The sequence below is a fragment of the Festucalex cinctus genome, chromosome 7, assembly GCF_051991245.1.
Source record: "Festucalex cinctus isolate MCC-2025b chromosome 7, RoL_Fcin_1.0, whole genome shotgun sequence".
Classification (NCBI taxonomy): domain Eukaryota; kingdom Metazoa; phylum Chordata; class Actinopteri; order Syngnathiformes; family Syngnathidae; genus Festucalex; species Festucalex cinctus.
Window position 1 is genome coordinate 20,490,283 of NC_135417.1, and position 22,561 is coordinate 20,512,843.

General features: G+C 37.4%; 1 protein-coding gene across 20 annotated transcripts in view; it reads right to left on the reverse strand.

The window, feature by feature from the left end:
• Positions 1-22,561, reverse strand: part of rims2a (regulating synaptic membrane exocytosis 2a) — a 157,581-nt gene that overhangs the window by 123,244 nt on the left and 11,776 nt on the right. For 17 of the 20 annotated variants that reach the window (XM_077527876.1, XM_077527868.1, XM_077527874.1 and 14 more), the window contains exon 3: positions 204-236. The exons of the other annotated variants lie outside the window; for them this stretch is intronic. In XM_077527876.1, the coding sequence (XP_077384002.1) occupies positions 204-236 (33 nt within the window). The remainder of the gene's footprint in view (positions 1-203; positions 237-22,561) is intronic. 20 annotated transcript variants of the gene reach the window in all.

Sequence of the window (22,561 nt, forward strand, 5' to 3'; positions counted from 1 at the left end):
TGAAAAGTTAAAGGCATTGTCATTAATGTCATGGAAGTCATGTGATTAGCACACAAAGTGAAGTTCTCTTACTACTGAATCATTCCATGAACTTAGTGACACTTTCTCTTGACGAAGACATATGGAGCGGACCCACATGAAGCACAAAACAAGAAATGAAGAAGTCAAAGCCCAAAGCACTCTGGGTAATGCAGTTTACTTACTGTGCTGACTGAGGCTTTGGTCCTTCTTTGATCCTAAAATGTAAACAAAACAAAACAAAAAAAAAAAGAAGTGCACAACTCAGTGCATGAAGAACACAAATGGATGAGGAATACACAAGCAACAAAATGTAAAAATGTCAAGCTGGTAAAATGTGCGTATGACATAATTGATGAGCTATTCAAAATGGTGGCAATGAAAAGAAGACAATATGGCAATGACAATAATGGGGTGAGGGAGATTTAAAAAATAAATAAATAAAAAATCCCAAACTATGTTAATTCGGACAAAATTATCTTGATGTGAGCCACGCGCATTCAGGACTGTCTCAGAAAATTTGAATATTGTGATAAAGTCCTTTATTTTCTGTAATGCAATTAAAAAAACAAAAGTCATACATTCTGGATTCACTTGGAAACACTTGCAGGTGTTTCGAGTTAATTAGACGATTCAAGTGATTAGTTGAATAGCCTACTAGTATACTTTTTCATGATATTCTAATATTTTGAGATATGATATTTGAGTTTTGTTTAAAGGGATACTTATTTAGCCATTTTTGGCAGTCAAACATTAATATTTTGCCTACAATAAATTGGATATTTTCATTGTTTTTCATGTACAATTAGTACCTTTAAAAGCACATTTTGCAACTTGCTGCCAACTGAAATTGACAAGGGTTCAGGTAACCAATCACAGCTCAGCTTGTGAATGTCACATGACCAAACCTAGAAAACAGGGGAGTTGTGATTGGTTATTAGTTGTGATTAGGGACAAAAAAAAATTCTTTCGAAAAATCTCACTTCAACTCGTCACCGTGGCCACAATATTTGTTCACTAAACATCAAATTTAGACATTTTGTAGTCACAAGGGTCTTCTTTCTGACAAACCCACAAAAGTGGCATTTAGTACCTTTTATTTGACTTCAAGCGAGGGGAAGTCACTATTTCGCCCATTCAACCCCATGTTATTTTGGCCGCCTTTTTCTTGTTATTTTTTTAAAAGTCACACGTTTTCAACCTGCTCCAATTCGGTCATTTTCATCCGATATAAAAAATGAGAAATGAGATGAGAGAAAATGAGAGAGGTAACCAATCACAACTCACCTGTTTTCTAGGTTTGGTCATGTGACATTCACAAGCTGAGCTGTGATTGGTTACCTGAGCCCTTGTGATGTCATTTTCAGTCGACAACAAGTTGCAAAATGTGTTTTTAAAAGTACTAATTGTATGTGAAAAATAATGAAAGTATCAAATTTATTATAGACAAAATATTAACTTTTTATTGCTATAATCAGCTAAATAAGTGACGTATCCCTTTAAGCTGAAAGACATAATCAGCGATATTAAAATAATAAAAGGCTTGCAATATTTCAGTTGATTTGTAATGAATCCAGAATGTATGACATTTTTGTTTTTTTAATTGCATTACAGAAAATAAAGGACTTTATCACAATATTATAATTTTCTGAGACAGTCCTGTATATCCATCTCTCACTATAATAACAAATGTAGTCAGAGCACCGATTCAGGGAAAACAAGCCAAAGTATCCAGCAACAAGATCCCTAGCTTAGTGACATCATAGCACTTCACACAATAACTAGTACACAATAAATATATTGAGAACAGAACAGAATACTGTACAGCTACTTTTTGGAGAGTAAAATAAACAGGTATTAGCTTAAAATGTAAGCGTCGTTCTGCATTTGTCATCAAGCATAAAACGATTACTGTAAGCCTTAATTTACTGGTAGTTATCAATGGATAGCAGGTCGTCACTAATGTTAAACTAAGTCTCTCACATTTGCAAGTTATAAACCATTGCAGGTCATGGTGATTTTGCCTGAACAGATGTCTATGAAAACTGTGACGAAATATTTTTAACATGCCAAATGTGCGGCCCAGTGCTTTTTGTATAACTTTACCAAGAGCCAAATAAAAGTAGAATATTAAAATTAAATAGACATTTTAAAGGTGTAAGGAGCAGGTATATAACCACTCTTCACACAAAACCAAAAACCAAAATTAGTAATGTGTCATCAAACAATATGTGTGTAATGTGTCATCAAACATAACCTCAGCATTACAAGACGGTAGGGGTGTTAAAAAAAAATCGATTCGGCGATATATCGCGATACTACATCGCGCGATTCTCGAATCGATTCAATTAAAAAAAAATCGATTTTTTTTAATTATTATTATTATTATTTATTTATTTTTTTAAAGAGCTCAGAATTGTTCATTCGGTAGTCTTGCCGATACAACGTCTTATCATCATTGCCTTTTTTGTGTGTGTGTGTGTGTGTGAATCAATTTTTAAACTTCCATTTTTAATGGAAAAATATTCAACAAAACGTCTGACTTCGGGTTAGGATTCACACCTTGAGCATGGAAGAATGTTATATGAACGGAACATTAAGCCTTAATATTTTATTTTAATGCTGTTCAAACATGAAACAGATTACAACCTCTATAAGACTGAAATTTCAGATAAATAAATAATACATTTTCATATAAATCTTACACTCTACAAGCTTACTGATTAGTATTTTCTAAATTTGAATGAAAAAAAATCGCAACAATCGACTTATAAATTCGTATCGGGATTAATTGGTATCGAATCGAATCGTGACCTGTGAATCGTGATACGAATCGAATCGTCAGGTACTAGGCAATTCACACCCCTACAAGACGGCATCCATTCAACACACCGTATCTAATTGTTCTACAATGGTGAGAGCGAGAACACACAAGAGAAGATATAGTCCTGTTTACCCATCAGTCTTGCTGCTCTGTTTCCGGGTGAGCCAGTCCATAATTATTTATCCTCTCAATGTGTTCTCCCAGTGACTTACAACCTTGTTCTTCATTGATCTCATCGCTCTCGTCTCTGTGGTCGAGTTATAAGCCTCATATTTATCTGATCGAGCCCTCTCCCTGCCAGCATGTCGACTGGACAGAACGTGTGAGGATCTGCTTCAAAGCGCCAGCCTCTGTGGACGCAGATCCCACGTGTGTCGTATGCCCTTACGGAATGTGTGTACAGGTTAATGTGGGAGCAGTGTATTATTTGCTACAGGGCTGTACAATGAGTGTGAAATGTCACGAGTGATATAATAGTTGGTATACTGGAATCTGAGGAGGCACAGTAGAAAATACAGCAATTTTTATCTATTTGTTTTAAGCCTGTTCTATCTATATCTGATGCTATACTGCTCTCTAGTGGGCATGTGGCCTACAAAACTAACAACAAGCATTCTTTCCAAAAGTCCATTCCACAGTTTATTTTTACATAAAGTGAGGAATATATTCATTCACCATTCATCTACCATATTTTATATATGACTTAACCCATCCTGGATCAATTACTAGTCAGGGCCAGTAGAGAAACAACACTAACCAGTCATACCTATTAGAAATTTGACATATTTTATTAATTTTAAACAGCTGACTTGGGGTGAGAGTTGGCATACAACCTGGACTGGACAGTTTGTGCCTTTCTTTAACTCATTCACTGCCAGCCAATTGAGAAAATTTCAAAATTTTTAATACCCATGTGATATTACGTTCAATAATTATATACAAACCGAATCTACCAAATGACAGAATAGACTCCCTACATTTTGTCCCGTCCCGTTCTTTTATAATTGAGAGCAGAAAAATGTAGGTTTGCCAAAATACAGCCATTTCTCCCATGGACTCTGAAACTGTGTTTATTTCGTATAAAATGGGGCAATGATGTCATCTACCGGTGGTTGTGCATCAGTAAAGTTGTTTCCAAGTTTGATATTTACTGTGGAGCATAGTCAGATTAGCCCCCCATTTATCTCCGCTCTAAAAAATACAATTGACAAGTATACTTGTCAAAGGCATCCATCCATCCATCCATTTTCTTGACCGCTTATTCCTCACAAGGGTCGCGGGGGCTGCTGGCACCTATCTCAGCTGGCTCTGGGCAGTAGGCGGGGGACACCCTGGACTGGTTGCCAGCCAATCGCAGGGCACACAGAGACGAACAACCATCCACTCACACGCACACCTAGGGACAATTCGGAGCGCCCAATTAACCTGCCAAGCATGTCTTTGGAATGTGGGAGGAGACCGGAGTACCCGGAGAAGACCCACGCGGGCACGGGGAGAACATGCAAACTCCACCCAGGAAGGTCCGAGCCTGGACTCGAACCGGAGACCTCAGAACTGGGAAGCAGACGTGCTAACCACTCGACTACCGTGCCGCCCTTGTCAAAGGCAGTGAATGTTAATTAAAAAAAAAATGGAATTTCTACTTTCAGAGCCAAATTTTTTTCTGGAATTGTAGACAACAAGCCAATAATTTTGAGATGTTTAACAACAAGCCAATAATTTTACCGTAAATGGGAATAAGACTCCACAGATAACCAGATTGATGCATGACAGTAGAAGCCAACTGTTTTTTTTTTTTTTTTTTTTAATGACACACTGAATATTTCTCTAATTCTTCGAATATATAATGCAGAAAATTATTCTCACTGACAGTTTTCAGAGGAACGTTAACACTTTTTAACTATCCACAATATGGCTGTGCAATTAATTGAAATTCAATTACAATTTCAATTATTACATTCCACAATTATAAAATTATAATAATCATAAAAAATATTAATACTAATTTTGAGTTGTTTAAATTTATACATTTGCACCTTTTTTTTAATTACAAAATAACTAATTTAATATTTTTGTTTCACCCAAAAGGTTTGTACCAAAAAAATCATCCTACACTGCAGAGTGCACATGCTGCACTTCAACCTCTTGACAACATAAATAAATATATATTGTTATAAATATATATTATTATTATTATTATTATTATAATTATAAATTCTGTTTGGTCCAAAAATAACTTAGATGATTATAGTGTTTCTTTTTTTTTTTAATTGGTCTCAATATTTTTAAATGTGTAAACATTTTAATAAATATATATTATTATTATATATTCTGTTTGGTCCAAAATTGGTCCAAAATTAACTTACATAATTATAGTGTTTTTTTGTTTTGTTTTGTTTTTTGTTTTTTTAATTGGTCTGAATAATTTTAAATGTGTAAACATTTGAATAAATCTATATTATTATTATTATTATTATAATATATATATATATATATATATATATATATATATATATATATATATATATATATATATATATATATATATAATTATTATATATTCTGTTTGGTCCAAAATTGGTCCAAAATTAACTTACATAATTATAGTGTTTTTTTTTGTTTTGTTTTTTTTAAATTGGTCTCAATAATTTAAAATGTGTAAACATTTTTTTGTACCAAAAAGTAAATGATCGTCCTATTGCACAGTGCACAAGCTGCACTCCAACTTCAAGTTTTTGCCAACATAAATAAATAACTAATTTAATATACATTATTCTAAATATATATTATTCAAAATATATATTATTATACATTATGTTTGGCCCAAAGGAAACTTACATAATTACAGTATTGTGAGTCTATTGTTTTTAATTGAACATTTTCTTCTTTTGTATCAAAACATAAATAATGAACCTGACTAATTGTGATTTCAATTATTTCCAAAATAATCGTGATGATTATTTTTTTCCCAAAATTGAGCAGTCCTAATCCAGAAAAATGAACGCCAGTGCATAGCCACCCACTTTAGATAAAATGCTCAATGAGCCATAACAGTAATACATTAAAACACTTTATTCTACTACAAAAATAATTCTGTTTAACATTTTTTTTTTAAATTAAGGCTGTTCTCTATTAATTGTACTTTTTGTTGGGTACAAAAGTGACGACAGAGGAAAAAAAAAAAAAAAAAAAGAGTAGAAAATGAACTTACATATACTTTCCTTTTTATCTCTCCTCCTCTCACCTATAAAGCAGCTGCTTCACAGAAACGGTGATGTGACAGCTCTAGGAGCTGTGAATCATCACTTTTGCCCACTGCTGAGACAAGGTCGGCAGCATGTCACATGCACCTCAGCAGATCCAACAACTTCTGATTGGCAGTGCAAACAGGCACATAAGCCATTTTCATTATTAGAGGACATTAAAAAATAGCATAGGAATGAATGAGGAAAATTAGCAGCAATTTTATGAAAGGTGTGCCAAGCTCAAATGAGCCTTACGTCACTTTGCATTATACAAACTCCCTATTTTGACACATGGATGGTCATAAAGCTGCTGCTCACGAGAGATTAGCTAGCTACAACTACATACGACATCTAAAATCCCTTTAGCATTTTATATTAACATTTTAAACAAATGAGATGCAACTTCATCTTCGCATCTACAGCAGACACAGTCTGATAAAAGATCTCATGCCTAAGGCAGTGAAGCCTGAGGTTCCTCTGTGTCCACCACAGATTAACTGATAATTGGATCATAAGGGAGTAATTTGGCTCAGTGCGTAAATACCAACTGCGTACATCATTAACACAGACCCCGCCAGTCAGTTCTGGCATAAGATGTAACTTTAATGATAAAATCATTCAAATGCAAATGACCAATCGGGAAAGTGTCACCCAAGTCTGCTGGATTTAATGCTGACATATATAATGAGATCAACACGCATGACATGAGGATAACGTATAGATTTAGTGGGAAATTTGGGCAGTAATGCACACGATTGTTAGTAACGTATTCCTGTAAAACAGACTTAAAAGGAGAACACCAAATACAGTAAATACAATACAGCCTCAAAACATAAACACCGCAAGTGTCATACAATTCGAAATTGACGAGAATTGAGGGGAAAATGTGCTTCTAAATTTGGATTGAAAGGTTGAACCACCATCATCATGCACATCAGGCTTCATCTAATCTGAGGAAACAGCAGCATACTTCCTTCGACCACACCTGACAGTCATTCAGTTCCACATTTTTCTTTTTCTTTGACTTTCTAATTGCAGCACTTATTCTAAAAGATTCACACTCAAACCTAACACAGTCGTCTAAGGGATGAGTGAGCAAAAAGTGAAAATAATATAGACGTATATATAGCTGTGAGAGCAGGAGCCACCAACTCATTAGTTGCTATAGTCATTTATTATAGTCTCACTGTACAGGTGAGAGTGTTTTATTGTTTTATTGATGAGGTTGACTTCCTTTAATATGTGAAAAAATGAGTGTGATGCATTTGCAACGTAACTTTTATGACACGCTTTATATACAACATGTTATAAGAATAAAGTCAACAACTGAGAAAATTTAAAATGTCTCACCACAATCTTTACTCTAATTTGTTTTGATTTATTGTACTTTGACCTTATTGCAACCATATCTATGAAACTCAAGGTCAATTGTGAGCTATTAGTAATTTACTGAATATTTTTTTTATATAAAACCTAAACTATTACGGTATATTATTGTGACAATGTCAACAGATATAACATACACTGACAGTATAAAGCGTAAAAACCTTTTGCATCAAAGCATAATATAATAAAGTCAAATCGTAGAGAACCATCAAATAGCCTATTTATTAAGCTACGGTAATCGTTTTCCATTTGAGGACTTGGTAAATTATAAAATAAGATCATGTATAACTTGTATTATGAACAGCTGCCTAGTCATATTATAGAAAACGTGTTTAAGAAAAAAGAATGTAGCTCCGAGGAAAGCAAAATTTTGACAGAATAAAATCTAGGACTAAAATAAAAGATCAATGTATTTCTATAAGTGGTGTGAAAGTATGGAATCATCTTTATGAAGACCTGAAACGGTGTCAGACAATTTGTAAGTTTAAACGTTTGTTTAAAAGTAAAGTGATTGAAAAATACGAGAATGAATGCTGTACTTGATGTTGTAAATAATGTATTATTTATGTGTGATGTTAAGAGTTAACTATTTTGACTGGGTCAATCTTGTAAAAAGGGTAGACGTAAATATGCATAAGCTTCAGACTATGCCTTTTAAGTCAGTGTGTGTTGTTTTGTTTTGTTTTTAATGACATAGTTGTGTTTTTTTTTTGTGTGTGTACTAAATTGTTATTCATTCATTCAATTGACGCATATCCCCTGTTGATAATTCATCAAGCCATTTGACATGCAATTAAAACACATTTCATTTTCCATAACTGCAAAATGTAGCAAATACTGTCTCAACATAACAATTCTTCAGAAAATGGTCTCTATTTTCCTGCCCGGTGCTAGTCTAGCACGAGGTGCTGTCTAAATCTGTGCAGGGGCTGATTGGACTAGGTTTTGGTATTTTCACAGACACATGCAAGTGGGGTGGAGTTTAAAATAGCAGTTTTGCAGCATTGTGACCATGAACACAACCGACTTGATTTGCCGCAAATTGAAGTGGCTTCTCGTTCAGTTTAAAATCACTGTGCGTGAGGCGCAGTCCTTGACATGCTGGAAGCAGAAACTGATTTGCTGTAGTCCGCGCGGGAGGTCGAAGTGTGAAGTCGAAGTGTGCAAAGTACATCTATAGGTGGGTTTCATGTGACGTCACAACAAGCGCCCAACCTCAGATGGGGGGCAGGAAGTAATTTCTCCATAGGAAAGAGCTGAGAAAATGCCAGTTTTGTTTATTGCTGTAGCAACCGGTCTAATCGGGAAAAAAAATAAAAGCTACTTTTGCGGCCCGAGGTAATTCTAAAATAATAAAATAAAATACAATTACAGAAAAAAAGACGGCAGACGTGGATTAAAAACCTTCGTCTGAAATCCGGAGGAGCAAGTTGGACAACGCTCGTATATGCAGTGATCACTTCGTGAAGGGTAAGGATACAGCAATGAAACTACTTACATAGCTGAATAAAACTCTCAACAGCCCAGTGTGATATTAACGGAAACATAGCTAACCATGATAATACTATGTGGAGTTTGTTTTACAGCTTGTGTGTCCATGCTAGGTGGCTGTGTCTTTGTTTTTAGCAATGCTATCTACGTTAGCTATTACGACGAGTGGTTCTAAATTGAGGTCCTTCTTCCAGGAAGGCCACAACATAAGTTAGACCTCTGAGAATGGTTAACCTAGCAACACATAAAAAATAGCAGGTAAAGTAACAGTTAGCCAGCTAGCTTGTAGCCTGATGCCAGTGGTACCTTTGTGTACATTTGAGTTGAAAAGAGAATGATCCTGAAACACATTTACTCACCCGAACAAAAACAAGACGACAACCATTTAATGCTTCTTTTGATCCGAGTTCGGTGACCCAACCACATACGAAATAGTTGTAAGCCTCCAGGCTTTTATACGCCTTCATTTGGCTAGCGGTGTAGTATGATGTCTGGAGGACGAGGTAGTTCGCGATGTCGACTGCCACCACACCAGGCAAATCCGACACGAGTTCGGAAAAAATCTCTTTTCCTCAGATTGTAAGGATCATATCCGACATATTTTACTATTTTTAGAGCCTGTCAGCTACGTCCACACTCACCCAATGCTTTTGCATAGTCGCTTTCCATCATTTTCAATGGGTGTTCCCTACTTCCCGACTCCCAGTTTAATTTCGCCCCACCGGGATCACGTGATTGCAACCCACATATAAAGGCCTGTGAGAAGACTTCCACGCAAAGTTGGCTATGGAGATCACGGATTTGTGAAGTGGGCACTTCATCCCCAATTGTTCACCAGAATTGTGTTACACTACCTGCACCAATACCTAGACCTGGTTCCAGCAAGTGTGTAGTTTAATCAGCTTCCAGCTGCGAAATGGTCAGGCATGTAACGCCCACCATGACACAGAGCAGTCTGCCAAATTCCGAGAAAGGCAAAACGAGCCTTCCACCAGCACGGAAATCAAGATGTGGCTGTTTTTACGCTCAAGCACAGCTGCACTATCTACGAACATGCAGCCCAATGTGTCATGATTTCTTGTCATCTACATGCAGGAAATCAACATCATTATGTAAAAAGAGTGCATACTGAAAGCAGTGGCTCATTAACATAATTCACACCTGCTCATATCAATGTACTGCATGTACACGTCGTAGTCAAAAGTACTACTTTTCATCTACTGTATACAGGCAGTGCTGTTGACTTCCTCTGGCAAAAGGGAGCTGGAAAAGTGTGATAGGCTTTTAAGGGTGGGTGTCAAGAGGCTCGGTGGGGACATGGGGTGGTTGTTGGCCTTAAAAAACACAGATAGAATTGAATCCATAGGGCACACTCATCTGAACAGGTAATTTAACAGTGCACAAGCCAAACCTCCTGACCAAGGACTAATATTCAGAATATTGAACAGAAGCTGGCGACTGCAGGTTTTCTGCACAACAGGGAAGTGGTTAATCTGTTGCCATATATAACTAAAATCCATCTGTTTCCTTAGATTACTTGCCAGGATTCAAAAAGCTCCTTCATGTCGCCCCTCTTAGATTCCCAAATGGAGATTCAGCTGATCACTCAGCAACTCACACATTCGCAAGTTCATTTCCAAATCAAGACTTCGGATATGTTGACTAAGGAACAGGTAAAAAAAAAAAAAATAATAATAATAATCATAATAACTGCATCACAACTAAATGATTTCCTTTATAACTCATTGTATCACCTACAGATAAGTTTACCTATACAGATAAGCGTAGTTTACTAATTAGTGTAGTCAGAGAGGTATTAACTTAGTTTTGTTTCCTTGTTCTATAACTAATTGGCTTATTTTATAAGCTGTAGTCTGCTTTTCACCTTAAGTCAGTTGGGATAGGCTATAGAAAATGGTGTAACAAATGGGTCAGTTAATAGGCGTTTTTGCACCAACAAGCCCAGCAACTTTGAGTTCTTGGTTGTAAAAGTTCAGCAGGGAATTTAGAATTGTGTTTCCACAGCGTCTTGAGTTCTCGGAAATTAATTCAAATGAGTTTGATTGAGCCCAGCTGATGTAAAAACCGCCCCCAAATTTGACCAATCAGCCGTGGTCATTACAGCCCGCCCCCTCAAAGTTCCTGCCTGGCTCAGCAAGACCCTGCTGCTGAGATAGTACTTGGATGGCCCCTGGGGAATTTAATTACCCTGGTAATTGTTGTTGGTGGAAAAACGCGCAAACTGAATTATACCAAGGTAAACTGAAAAGTTCTCCAAAAGTTCCAGCGGTGGAAAAACGCCTATTGTTTAACTTATAGTAACTGTGGCATCACAGTAAGAAGTGTCTTTAATATGGGGTATATGCCACGAAAGAGGCTGGACGTGATTTTGCACATCAGTTTATTTCCGGTCCGGGTTGCGAACGCGCAACCCAGGGGCACAAAGTCGGAAGCACAAGTATTTTTGACGCAGCCCACACATCGCAAACCGAACCGGAAACAAACTGTTGTGCAAAAAACAGTCCCGCCTCTTCCGTGGCATATACCCCATAAGGTTGACAAAATATAGCATATTAGTAACACTTGGCCCAATGAAATGACTGTATGACAAAAATAAAAGTATTAAGGCAGTGTTGGGCAGGTTATAGGAATATATTCTTTAGTTACCGGCTTGAAAAAGACATTACTTATTTCACCCTGCTAAAAGTAGCTGGTTACTTGTTACTTTAAGTTGTTTTTTCTTCTCCCCCTAAATAATTGCATCCTTTCTCCCCAAAAGTCTTACTTTGCATGTTCAACATAAGCAGTCTTTTCTACACTCATTGTTGATATAATTTTATAATATTTTTAATGACATGAAGAGTCCATCTGAGTCCATTTGTACTCTCATTTGAATTATAGTAACACTAGGACCTTTACTTTGTATGAATTCATATTTTGCTGACTAAATGAAATCACATCTGAGCTCAAACTGATAGCAATAAAAACAGTTTACTGTTTGCAGTTCCAGAAATACGCAACCAAATTCATTCAGACCAAACAAAATGGACAGAGTTTACGCTACCTATCTGAAAGAAAAAACAAAACAAAATACAGACAAGTATGAATTGTTTCCAGGACCGGGGGAAAAAAGAAAAACTTAACTGTTTCCGTATCCGGTCGGAATGAAAATAGTAGTGATTTCTTTTGGGAGGGGGGAAGTAAATGTAATATTATTACTCAAAATTTGAAAGAAATTTGTTACGCTACTCATTATTGGGGAAAGTAATATTATTAATTTTAGTTGCTAGATACTTTATTAACACCGATTAAAACACACACCTTAATCAAGTGGTTATTTACTAAGTAGTTAGGCTAGTATCAAGTTCACCTTGAATCTTAATACTTCACTTACAAAGAGATTTTGGACAAATATTCGCTTTTCTAATTTTGAAAGTTCGCCAGCATGCCTCTGCCCCCTCTGAACAGATCAAGTTTCATATGCATGGATGGAGGAGTTTGATTTGAAATAACTTAACTGGCCTGACCTTTACCCCATCAAATACCTTTGGTATGAACTAGAACAGAAACTGTACGTCAGGCTTTCTCATCCAACATTGGTGACCTATGACCTCACAAATACTGCTCTGGTTGAATGGAGAAAAATCCCCACAGACACATGCCAAAATTGTGCATGACTTAATTAGAAGAATGTACGCTGTTCTAGTTATAAATGGGAAGTATTTCCTTCCATTTTCCATTTCCTGTAAACCAGTATTTTGGCCATATTGTATATTGTCTTGTTGATGTTCTTGCTTTTTTTTTTCTGTCTTCTTTTACATGTGAATGCTTGGCAGCCTTCCATGTCTTTATTTATTTTCATCCCGACAGATGAATTGTATTCTGGCTGCGATCAGCACCTTTTTTTTTTTTTGGCAGATGACAATGTCCCGTGCTGACGTCACGCCTCCTCCCACTCATGACTAAACAGTAGCTCTAGAGTAGTCCAGAGAGCCAGCCTTAAACCTAATCCTCTCTGCATCACCACTAGGGTCATAACCCTTTACATTAGCCAGATATCAAACTGCAATATTCAGACAGAGGCTACTGACTCAAGCGCCATGCCCTCCTCTAACCCGCTACGATTTCAGCATCAAACGACTTCACAAGCACCAGTTCTGTCCAGTCTTGCTATCACCCAATTATTTCCGGTCTCTTAGCCAGCAAAAGTCTTTGCTTGCTGGTTTTGCCCGGTGAGACAATTCTATAACACAAACGAAGCTTAAAAAAAAAAGTTGTACAGCATGTAATCATGATGACTTCATCCCATTGCAAATACCGCACTAGCTACACATCGCCCTTTCTCATATCAGCACATCACATGTGACCCTATTCAAACAAAAACACACCTAAAAAAAAAAAATCTCAATGAGGCTGTTGTTTCTGGATGGCTGCAGCAGGTGGACTGTACTGTACTCACTTGGGGCTATAATAATAGCACAGGCATGTCTAACAATAGAATTGTAATAGATACCCTGGCCTATTGTCGTCCCAGCCTTCTCTACTCCTTCCTGTGCCATTTGATTATGGCTCCCCATCAGGAACGAATTTAAGATATGAACTTGAGGAGTGATCAGGCCTTATCAAAAATTCAGGCACATTTCACTTTGCAAATAATACAACAACACGCCTTCATAGTAACTAACAACTTCTGGAAAGTAGACATAATAATAATAATAATAATAATAATAATAATAAGTAGGGGAATATGATTTTTTTTATCATTTCAATAATTTATTTCAGTCATTTGTAAAACAAAGAAAAGACAATATAAAAAAATATTATTCAGTGTTGAATGAAAAAGAGCAGAAAGAAGACAAGTTATTGACTCTGCCCCATTTCACAGTTCAGTTACATCCATCCATCCATTTTCTTGACCGCTTATTCCTCACAAGGGTCGCGGGGGGTGCTGGCGCCTATCTCAGCTGGCTCTGGGCAGTAGGCAGGGGACACCCTGGACTGGTTGCCAACCAATAGTTCAGTTACAAGGTAAAGTAATTAAAATAGCAACATAAACGACAAATAAATGAATAAATAAATAAATAAATAAATAAATAAATAAATAAATAAATAAATAAATAAATAAATAAATAAAATTGTGACAGCTAGTCTCAGTCACATCTGCACTTGGTTTACAATTGGCTATATGCCACGGAATAGGCTGTTTTTGCACATCAATTTGTTTCCAGTTCGGTTTGCGACGTTGGGTTGCGTCACAATACTTGTGTTTCCGACTTTGTTCCCCTGCATTGCGCGTTCGCCACCCGGAACGGAAACAAATTGATGTGCAAAAACCAGTCCCGCCTCTTCCGTGGCATATACCCCATTTGATTTATGACATCCGTAACAACAAAAATGACAACGGCTTAATGTTCAAACTTAATCTCGTTCATATTTCTTTAACAAGCTGGATATAGTCATTCTTTTAAAAGTAATTTTTGAATTGGATTCTTTGATTTATTTATTAAGATTGTTCCTTAAGCCGATTCCTTTTACTGAAACACAATAGTCCATCAGTCTGATCGTAAATTTTCATCAATTTTACCTCTGAAAAATCCAATACCTAAAGAGTTATTTTGTAATGGTGGTGTTGAGATATAATCCTAAAAACATATTAAAAACAGACTTTTTACAGTACATCTGTTTAGGGATAGATAATTATTTAGTTAATAAAACATAAGGCGGGGGCACGTGGAAAACGAGGGAACACTATAACACAAAATAAATTAAAAAATATCATAAGAAATAATAAAATAATAATAAATAATAAATAAATAATAAATAATAAATAGTAAATAATTAAATAAAATTAATTAATTAGGCGGCACGGTGAATGAGTGGTTAGCACATCCGCCTCCCAGTACTGAGGACTCGGGTTCGAGTCCGGGCTCTGGCTTGGGCCTTCCTGGGTGGAATTTGCATGTTCTCCCCGTGCCTGCGTGGGTCTTCTCCGGGTACTCCGGTCTCCTCCCACATTCCAAAGACATGCATGGCAGGTTGATTGGGCACTCCGAATTGTGTGTATGGTTGTTTGTCTCTGTATCCCCTGCGATTGGCTGGCTACCAGGTCAGAGTGTACACTGCCCACAGCCAGCTGAGATAGGCTCCAGCACCCCCCGCAACCCTTGTGACGAGTAAGCGGTTCAGAAAATGGATGGATGGATGGATGGATGGATGGATAAAACATAAGGCAAAGACTCATAACATATTCAATAATACACATTGCTATTTGAAACTGACTCTCCTGACCACATTATAGCAATTGACAATTCTATTACTCAGGACTCACTAATGTGTTACAAGTTCACCTTTTACAACTGAGCACTGCCTCAGAGACTAAACTAACCTGGATCAAAATAGCATTGTGTTCCTGACAGACAAAATTTGGAGTACTTTTGCATCGGAACCGCCGACACAGAAGTAGCAATGCATTCTGGGATAATAACTGTCAAATTCCTTCAGTTGAAAATGTGCTGTCAAAATAAAAGTGCACCCCAAAAGAGCGCCAAAGTAGACCCAAGTGAGCAGTGTACACGGGCAGACAAGTAGGAAGGCAATCCAATATCACCTCGCCTAAAAATACTGATGTACAGGCCATATGGCGTTACACACTCAAACTGAAGTATCAATTAACTTATGGAATCATCATTTTATGCATAGACAATAGGAGTCAGGGGCTGACACTGCAAAAGTGCTGTACAAGTGAAAATAACTTCAACTATAGCAGTGAACATCTGTCTGGAGACAGACAGTTCTACTGAACTTTATATTCTACAGCAAAGTCTCCAAATCAAAGGATTCACTTGCATTAGCTGTCACATTGCACAGATGGAAAGCCATGACAACAAACAATACCACACAACAGACATTAACAGCAGTTTACCAGCTTGGGTAAATTGTTCAACAATGTTCAGCATGCCAGGAAATTCTCCATAGATTGCATCATTCAGAGGATTTCTGTGGTTCTGTGTCACTACCACTGACCTCATTTCACTTCTAAACAACCAGGCGTTGCAATTTGTAGCTCCGTGGGGCGAATAATTTTAAGGGATTAGCAGGAGACCCTCCATCAGACTTTGGTCGAAGGGCATGATCCTGAGATCACTGCATCGGCTCTCTTTGTCTCTCCAGCCAGATGATGGGGATTAAAAAAAATAAAATAAATAAATAAAAAAGGCCTCCTCTGTTATTTTCATAGTGGATCATATACACAAAACCACACATTTTAAGCATGCATACATGCAGACTGGATCTGTGAGAATGATGCATTTTAGGCATCAACAAAGATCCCTTCACCCCGCGGCAGGGTGAAAACTAGTCCAGACTCCACAATGTGCACTTGTGCAGTATGTCTTAATGTAGGAACCATGCTGGTGCCTTTGAATGAAGTGTTCTAAGACTGGCCATATACTTTATAAGGCCCAAGGCTACATTCGTGATGTTGTGAACCATTTTTCTTTATGGCAATCCTTTGCAGCCATAATCTACCTAATCTGGCATGTACTCAACATGTACTTAAAAACAAAACAAAAAACGAATGCTACTCAACATCAAATTATTTGCACTTTAGGATGTCGAAGAATGACTCCTTTGAAGCCCTGAGAATTGGGGAGTAAATGATGTATCTTTATTCAGCCAAGAGTATGTTACCCTTTATCGGGCAAGGGGCATTCACGGTTTCTGAGTTCTAAATGAACCCTGAATGCCTCACAAATGGAATAAAACCAAGGGATAGCTAACAAAAATTATTGATTCTTATGATATATTAATTAAAGTAAAAAATTACAATTTCATTTAAATAATACAATAATGATAAAACATTTTGGAAAATGTCAAACACGGTAATTTGTTTAATAGAAGAGCTGAATAGGCGGCGTCTATGTGTTGGAGATACTGGTTTGCACCTGCTTCAAACAGCCTGAATGAGCAGAATACAGACACATACACAAACATACCGAGTGAAGAGAAGATTATAGAGAGGGCTTTGTGTAAACTACCATTAGTAAATAAACCAGCTCTCTGACATACACAGCCAAACATTTGATTGTGCGCCTGTGTGTTTGACTGTTTTTCTACGCAATACTATATGCCATAATACAGTAATATGACCAAAAATAAAAAACACAAAACAAAACAGTACTGGATTAACTAAAACTAAACAAAAATATTTTCATCAACACATTTTTCACCAGACGAACACTAGACTAGACTAGACTAAAAACCCTCATTAATAAACAATAACTGGGACTAAATCAGTATGCATTTTCGTCGATTAATGAAGACGAAACATAATGTACTTCACTTATTATAAAAACTGGACTAAAATCGATGGACATTTCAGACGAGACGAAAATTATATGATTTTGCAAACTCTTGTCTCTGCTAATCTGTCACTGTGACACTGTCATGTGACACCCCCTTGAAAATCTGCAGCTGGCACAAAAAAAACTAACAAGCGTGATTGAAACTCGACAAAACGGAGCCTAAATTTTAAAATGTCTCATAATATTAACACTACTGTATAGTCACTTTGATATCAAAATGAACAGCGCATCACACACATGGTAGTAAAAGAATTTCCACGTTAATTGCACAATTTTGTGTTGCCGTTCGAGCCCAGTCTGTGGGTGCCACCTGGGTATGTCTTTTGTACTTGCTTTTGGCTTGAGGGGAGTTGAAGGCGGGCTCTTCTGTTGCTCTTTGAGCCCTCCTCCTCCTCCTCCTCTTCCCTCTAACCTTTGAGCTGTGTTGTGGTATTATGGGGGGTTGCTCCCCATTAGCCTTGGGGCCTATTTAGGCACTGGGAGTAACATTCCCCTCCCTGTGGTTGTCTGGCTGGAGAGGACTCTTGTACTATACATCACACAATTAGCCACATACACTGACTGTAAAACAGGGCAGTCTTCCTTCTGTGGGTCTTTTTTGGTGATTCATGGTGCTGGTGGAATTGTATGGTTACGTTATCTGCTCATATTGACCCAGGTCCTACTGGATATTGATATCATCAGCTCTTGTTAAGTAGATGTTAACAAATTGCTTCCTGCTCCAAGAAATTACTTAACAAGCCTATCAGTTACTTGCCACTATTTTCAGTGACGACAAAATTGATCAAACATTTTAGGATACACGACATTTAGCAATGGCATGGATTCTAAAACTCACTCACATAAGAACTTACTGACTTCAAGGACTTTGCGGCTATTTGATATGCAATAGAGAAAGCTATGTAAAACTCTCATAGAAAATTCCCTCACTTTTCGCTAGTGATACATTCCAAGCCCCCCTGCAATAGCGGAATTTCCGCAAAGTAGTGGTTTACTTTGTTTAAATATTTATGGGTTTTTTTAGGCTGAATTTACAATTTAAAATGAAAAATGTAGATAAATACCAAGCTTCTGATTATAGGTTATGTTAAGGGAAGGCGGGACATTCTGTAAAATCATTCGAGCTGATTGGATGATGCGACATTGTACACGTTTGTTTTAACCAATCACAGCCACGGGTGAAAATTTCATCTTCGTTAATGTCAAAGTCGGGAAAAGCACGAACATCTTACCAGCTAGAAATGCATGAAGCGCCTCTTGCTATTCAACAGCGTCCATTTGTCCATGTTAGATTTGTTAGACCCGGCGTCGGCTTCCTGGTTTCGTCACAGTTGCATGTCCCGCCCCAAACACAATGTCACTCTGTGATTGGTCCGAACCACCACGAGATGTATTCTCCGGAGTTTATGAACTCACAAATACCGCAAGAATTCATCTTGCGAGAGCAAGGTTAGATGCACTTAAGGACGAGGATGAAATGTCGGCTTAATAACAACTCAATGCAACTTTATTCAACTTTATTTATAAAGCACTTTAAAATAGCCATTGCTGCATATAAAGTGAACATGGAATAAAAATCAGTCATGCAGTAAAGACAGGTAAAACAAAATACAGTGTTCCCTCGTTATAACACGGTTCACTTTTCGCTGCCTCGCTGTATTGTGGATTTTTTCTTTTTGTGCAATTTTGCATGTATTTTATTTTTTTTTTACGGTAATGTATCTATTTTATAAAATGTATGAAGGTTTGAACATCGAGACTGTTTAAATGAGATTAAATAAGAGAAAGGAAAGAAAATGTAAATGCAAAGCGCCCAGCTTGCTGGACTATTTTCCTCTCGTCCAACACAGGACCAGAACTCGTGTCACAGAACGCTGTCAGGGGTAAGTCAGTGCTGATCGCACACACTGGAGGTGAGGATGAAATTGAGATTCATGTCAAAAAATCCGAATGATCCCTTTAAAAAAATGGTTGGATGGAGATCACTCTTCTAAACGCATTTCTCAGTCACCTCTTTAAAGACAACTCAAATAATTAGTACTTCATCATTATTATACTACTCTTCAGGAAAGTAAATCTAAAGGAGGTTTAGAGGCACCAAACTTTAAGTACTATTATTTAGCTAATCAACTACAATATCTTGTGCTATGGACACAACCCAACAGAGATACTAACTGTTGGTTGGAATTGGAGCAGAAGGATTGTAATAATCTTAGACTGTCAGATTTACTCTTTATTACAAAATCAATAAGACGACATAATTGTTTTAAAAACCCAATGATAGCCGCCACCCTGACTGCCTGGTGGAAGGCATTAGAAATTACAAACTCCCAATTGGCGCCCTGTGGGCTCTCTCCCATTTGGCATAACCCCGACTTTCAACTTAATAATCAGTCGTTCCATTTAAGCCTATGGGAGCAGAAAGGAATTACACACCTTCATCATCTTTTCTCAGATAATAAGTTTATATCGTATACAAACTTGGTCCAGAAATATGAAATAAAAAAGGGAAATTTCTTACATTATCTGCAAGTTAAAAATATGGTTAAGAAACAAATCCCAACACTTCAGGATACGCTCGCTTTGCTGGACCGCGGTTGACGGCTTCTTTCTTTGGTGGTGGTCCTTATGCATGCCAGATCCGTCGCACCAGCATCTACTGAAACTCAACAGAAGTACCCTCTCCCTCCCACAGCCCCTTGAATCAGTTGGTGCTGGTGTCTGTGGTTCTCACTTTGCTTTATCTATCCTTCCCTCCTTCCTCTCTTTAGTTTTTCCTCTGGTCACTTGAGATCTTAATTTATTAGAAGTATGAGGTTTCTGGGGTTGACTCTGGTTTTGTAACCACGCAGGAGGGGTCTTGTTGGTGCTGGACTTCACTTTGATGGATTGGATGTACTGGCTTCTATGGATCTCACTCTGCCTTATCGATCCTTCCCTCCTTCCTCTCTTTAGTTTTCCTCTGGTCTCTTGAGATCTCGCTAAATTTGCTGGAATTTAGAGGCTTCCGGGGTTGGCGTAAGACTTTGATTTTGTAATCATGGGGAAGGCAGGAAGTGTTTGGTCGGTGCTGGATTTCACTTTGATTTACCTTTCTTTTCTCTTTAATTCTTTTTTTTTTCTGACCTTTTCTCTGGTCTCCTGACCATTTAAACCTCACGACTCTGGCAAGATTCTGAAGTACCTGGTTAAGGCGAAGGGTAATGGGATATTTATAAGGTTTTAGGTGAATGAATGAGTATAAATTTATACGTATTTGCACGCACGCACACGCACGCACGCACGCGCACGCACGCAAACGCACGCAAACGCACACACGCAAACGCACGCAAACGCACACACGCAAACGCACGCACGCAAACGCACGCACACATACACACAAAAACAAAAAAAAAAGAGCAATGATAAAAAAAAATTAAAAAAATAAAAAAAAATAAAAAAGTACTTCATCATTATAGTAAAATATCAATTTAATTTTAAATTTCATCTTACAGCAAATCAATAGGGACACACGTTACAATCATTCCCAAAAACTGGTCAGCTGCTTTGTGAACTGAATGTGTTGATGCTTATCACAATGATGAGTGAACAACAAATGGTGTGTGCAGAGTATCACGCTCACATGCAACACATCAGCTCTAAAATAGAAGCGGAAGCTCACTACTCAGAGCCTGAAAGATCATGAGTCTCTTCATAATAAATATGATAATATGGTAACGAAGATAGCACAGGGGGCACCCTGCAATAATAAATACATTGATAGATCACTATCTCAGACAGCAGAGGCGGTAGGGTTGGCCGGTTACATTGGCCGGTGTCGTATTAGTGTATGCCAGATCCGTCCCGCGAGAGCAAAGCGTGTCTGGCCTAGCGAGACCAGCCCCCGTGCTGACAGCCACGCTGTTGTCGTAACCAGGTTTAGGGAGTCCAACAAGTGGATAAATGGTCACAAATAAGTATACTAGTAACTCAATGGGTCACCTTGCCTCCACTCCCATGTCCGTATTCGCAATATTGTGAGCAAACCATGTGATCATTCATTGCTGTCATTTGGGCCTTGGGAGATACCGTTAGCTTTAGATTGTGTTGGCAAGTGACAAGCAAGTTGCAAAGTATTAGCCATCATTCAAGTGACGGGCTTTACTGACGCAGCTAGTTGAAAAGCAACTCAGAAGAAGTCGATTGCATATCGCGGGAGGAAATATTCACTTTAAATAACGTTGACAAATAGTCAGTGTGAGTTGTCAAAGTTATCCCGACTGTTAGTGTTGGAGCAGTTAGTGGTTAGCATGCACGCACGCATCGAAAGTCAATGTTTTACTATCCTTTCTCAAATCACTTAACATCATATTAGCGATATAAGTATGGAATTAGAATCCTGCCATTACTCCAAACTTCGCAATAAGGGTTTGAATCTCCGAAAACATTTTTTGTATGCCTGAAAATGTGTTTTGAATCTCCAAAAATTTGTTTTGAATCTCCAAAAATATTTTTTGGAGCGTAGATGTTGCGTACTTGAATGGGACTTTGAATTGCGGTTTCAAAATAACATTGGAAAACATTTTCAGTCTTTCAACCTTAAAGTTAAGTTAAGTTTTAAAAATGATCACCATTTACAGGTTTCAAAAATGGGAAACAAATCAATGCCCAGGGAGAACCATGCCAAAATGCCTTTTTTGAAACTCAGCTTGTGACCATTTTGAAGCTCTGAAAGTTTGTGGGTGACACACTGTAAAATTAAATTAGATGGTTGGCTTTTTTAATGATTTAATATGCTTTTTGGAGATTCAAACCCAGTTTTCAGGTTTGCAAAAACGTTTTGAGAACGTTCAGAGCTTACAGGTTTCAAAAATGGGAAACAAATCAATGCCCAGGGAGAACCATGCCAAAATGCCTTTTTTGAAACTCGGCTTGTGACCGTTTTGAACCTCTGAAAATGTGTTGGTGAAACACTGTAAAGTCATACTTTTAAAAATGTGTGTCTTTTCTTATCATTTATTTTTATATTTTTATTTTAAGGCTTTTTCAGAGATTTTTCAGTCATTCACAACAATTTTTTGGCGATTCAAGACAAATTTTCAGTCATACAAAAATGTTTTCGGAGATTCAAACCCTTATTATCGGCAGGATTCTGATTCCATTTCTAAGATGCTAAACTGGGAATAAACAATGAATATGTCCTTTGAATAGGTCCTTTGGAAAACTAATTGGAAAATCCTGATGTATGGAGTTCA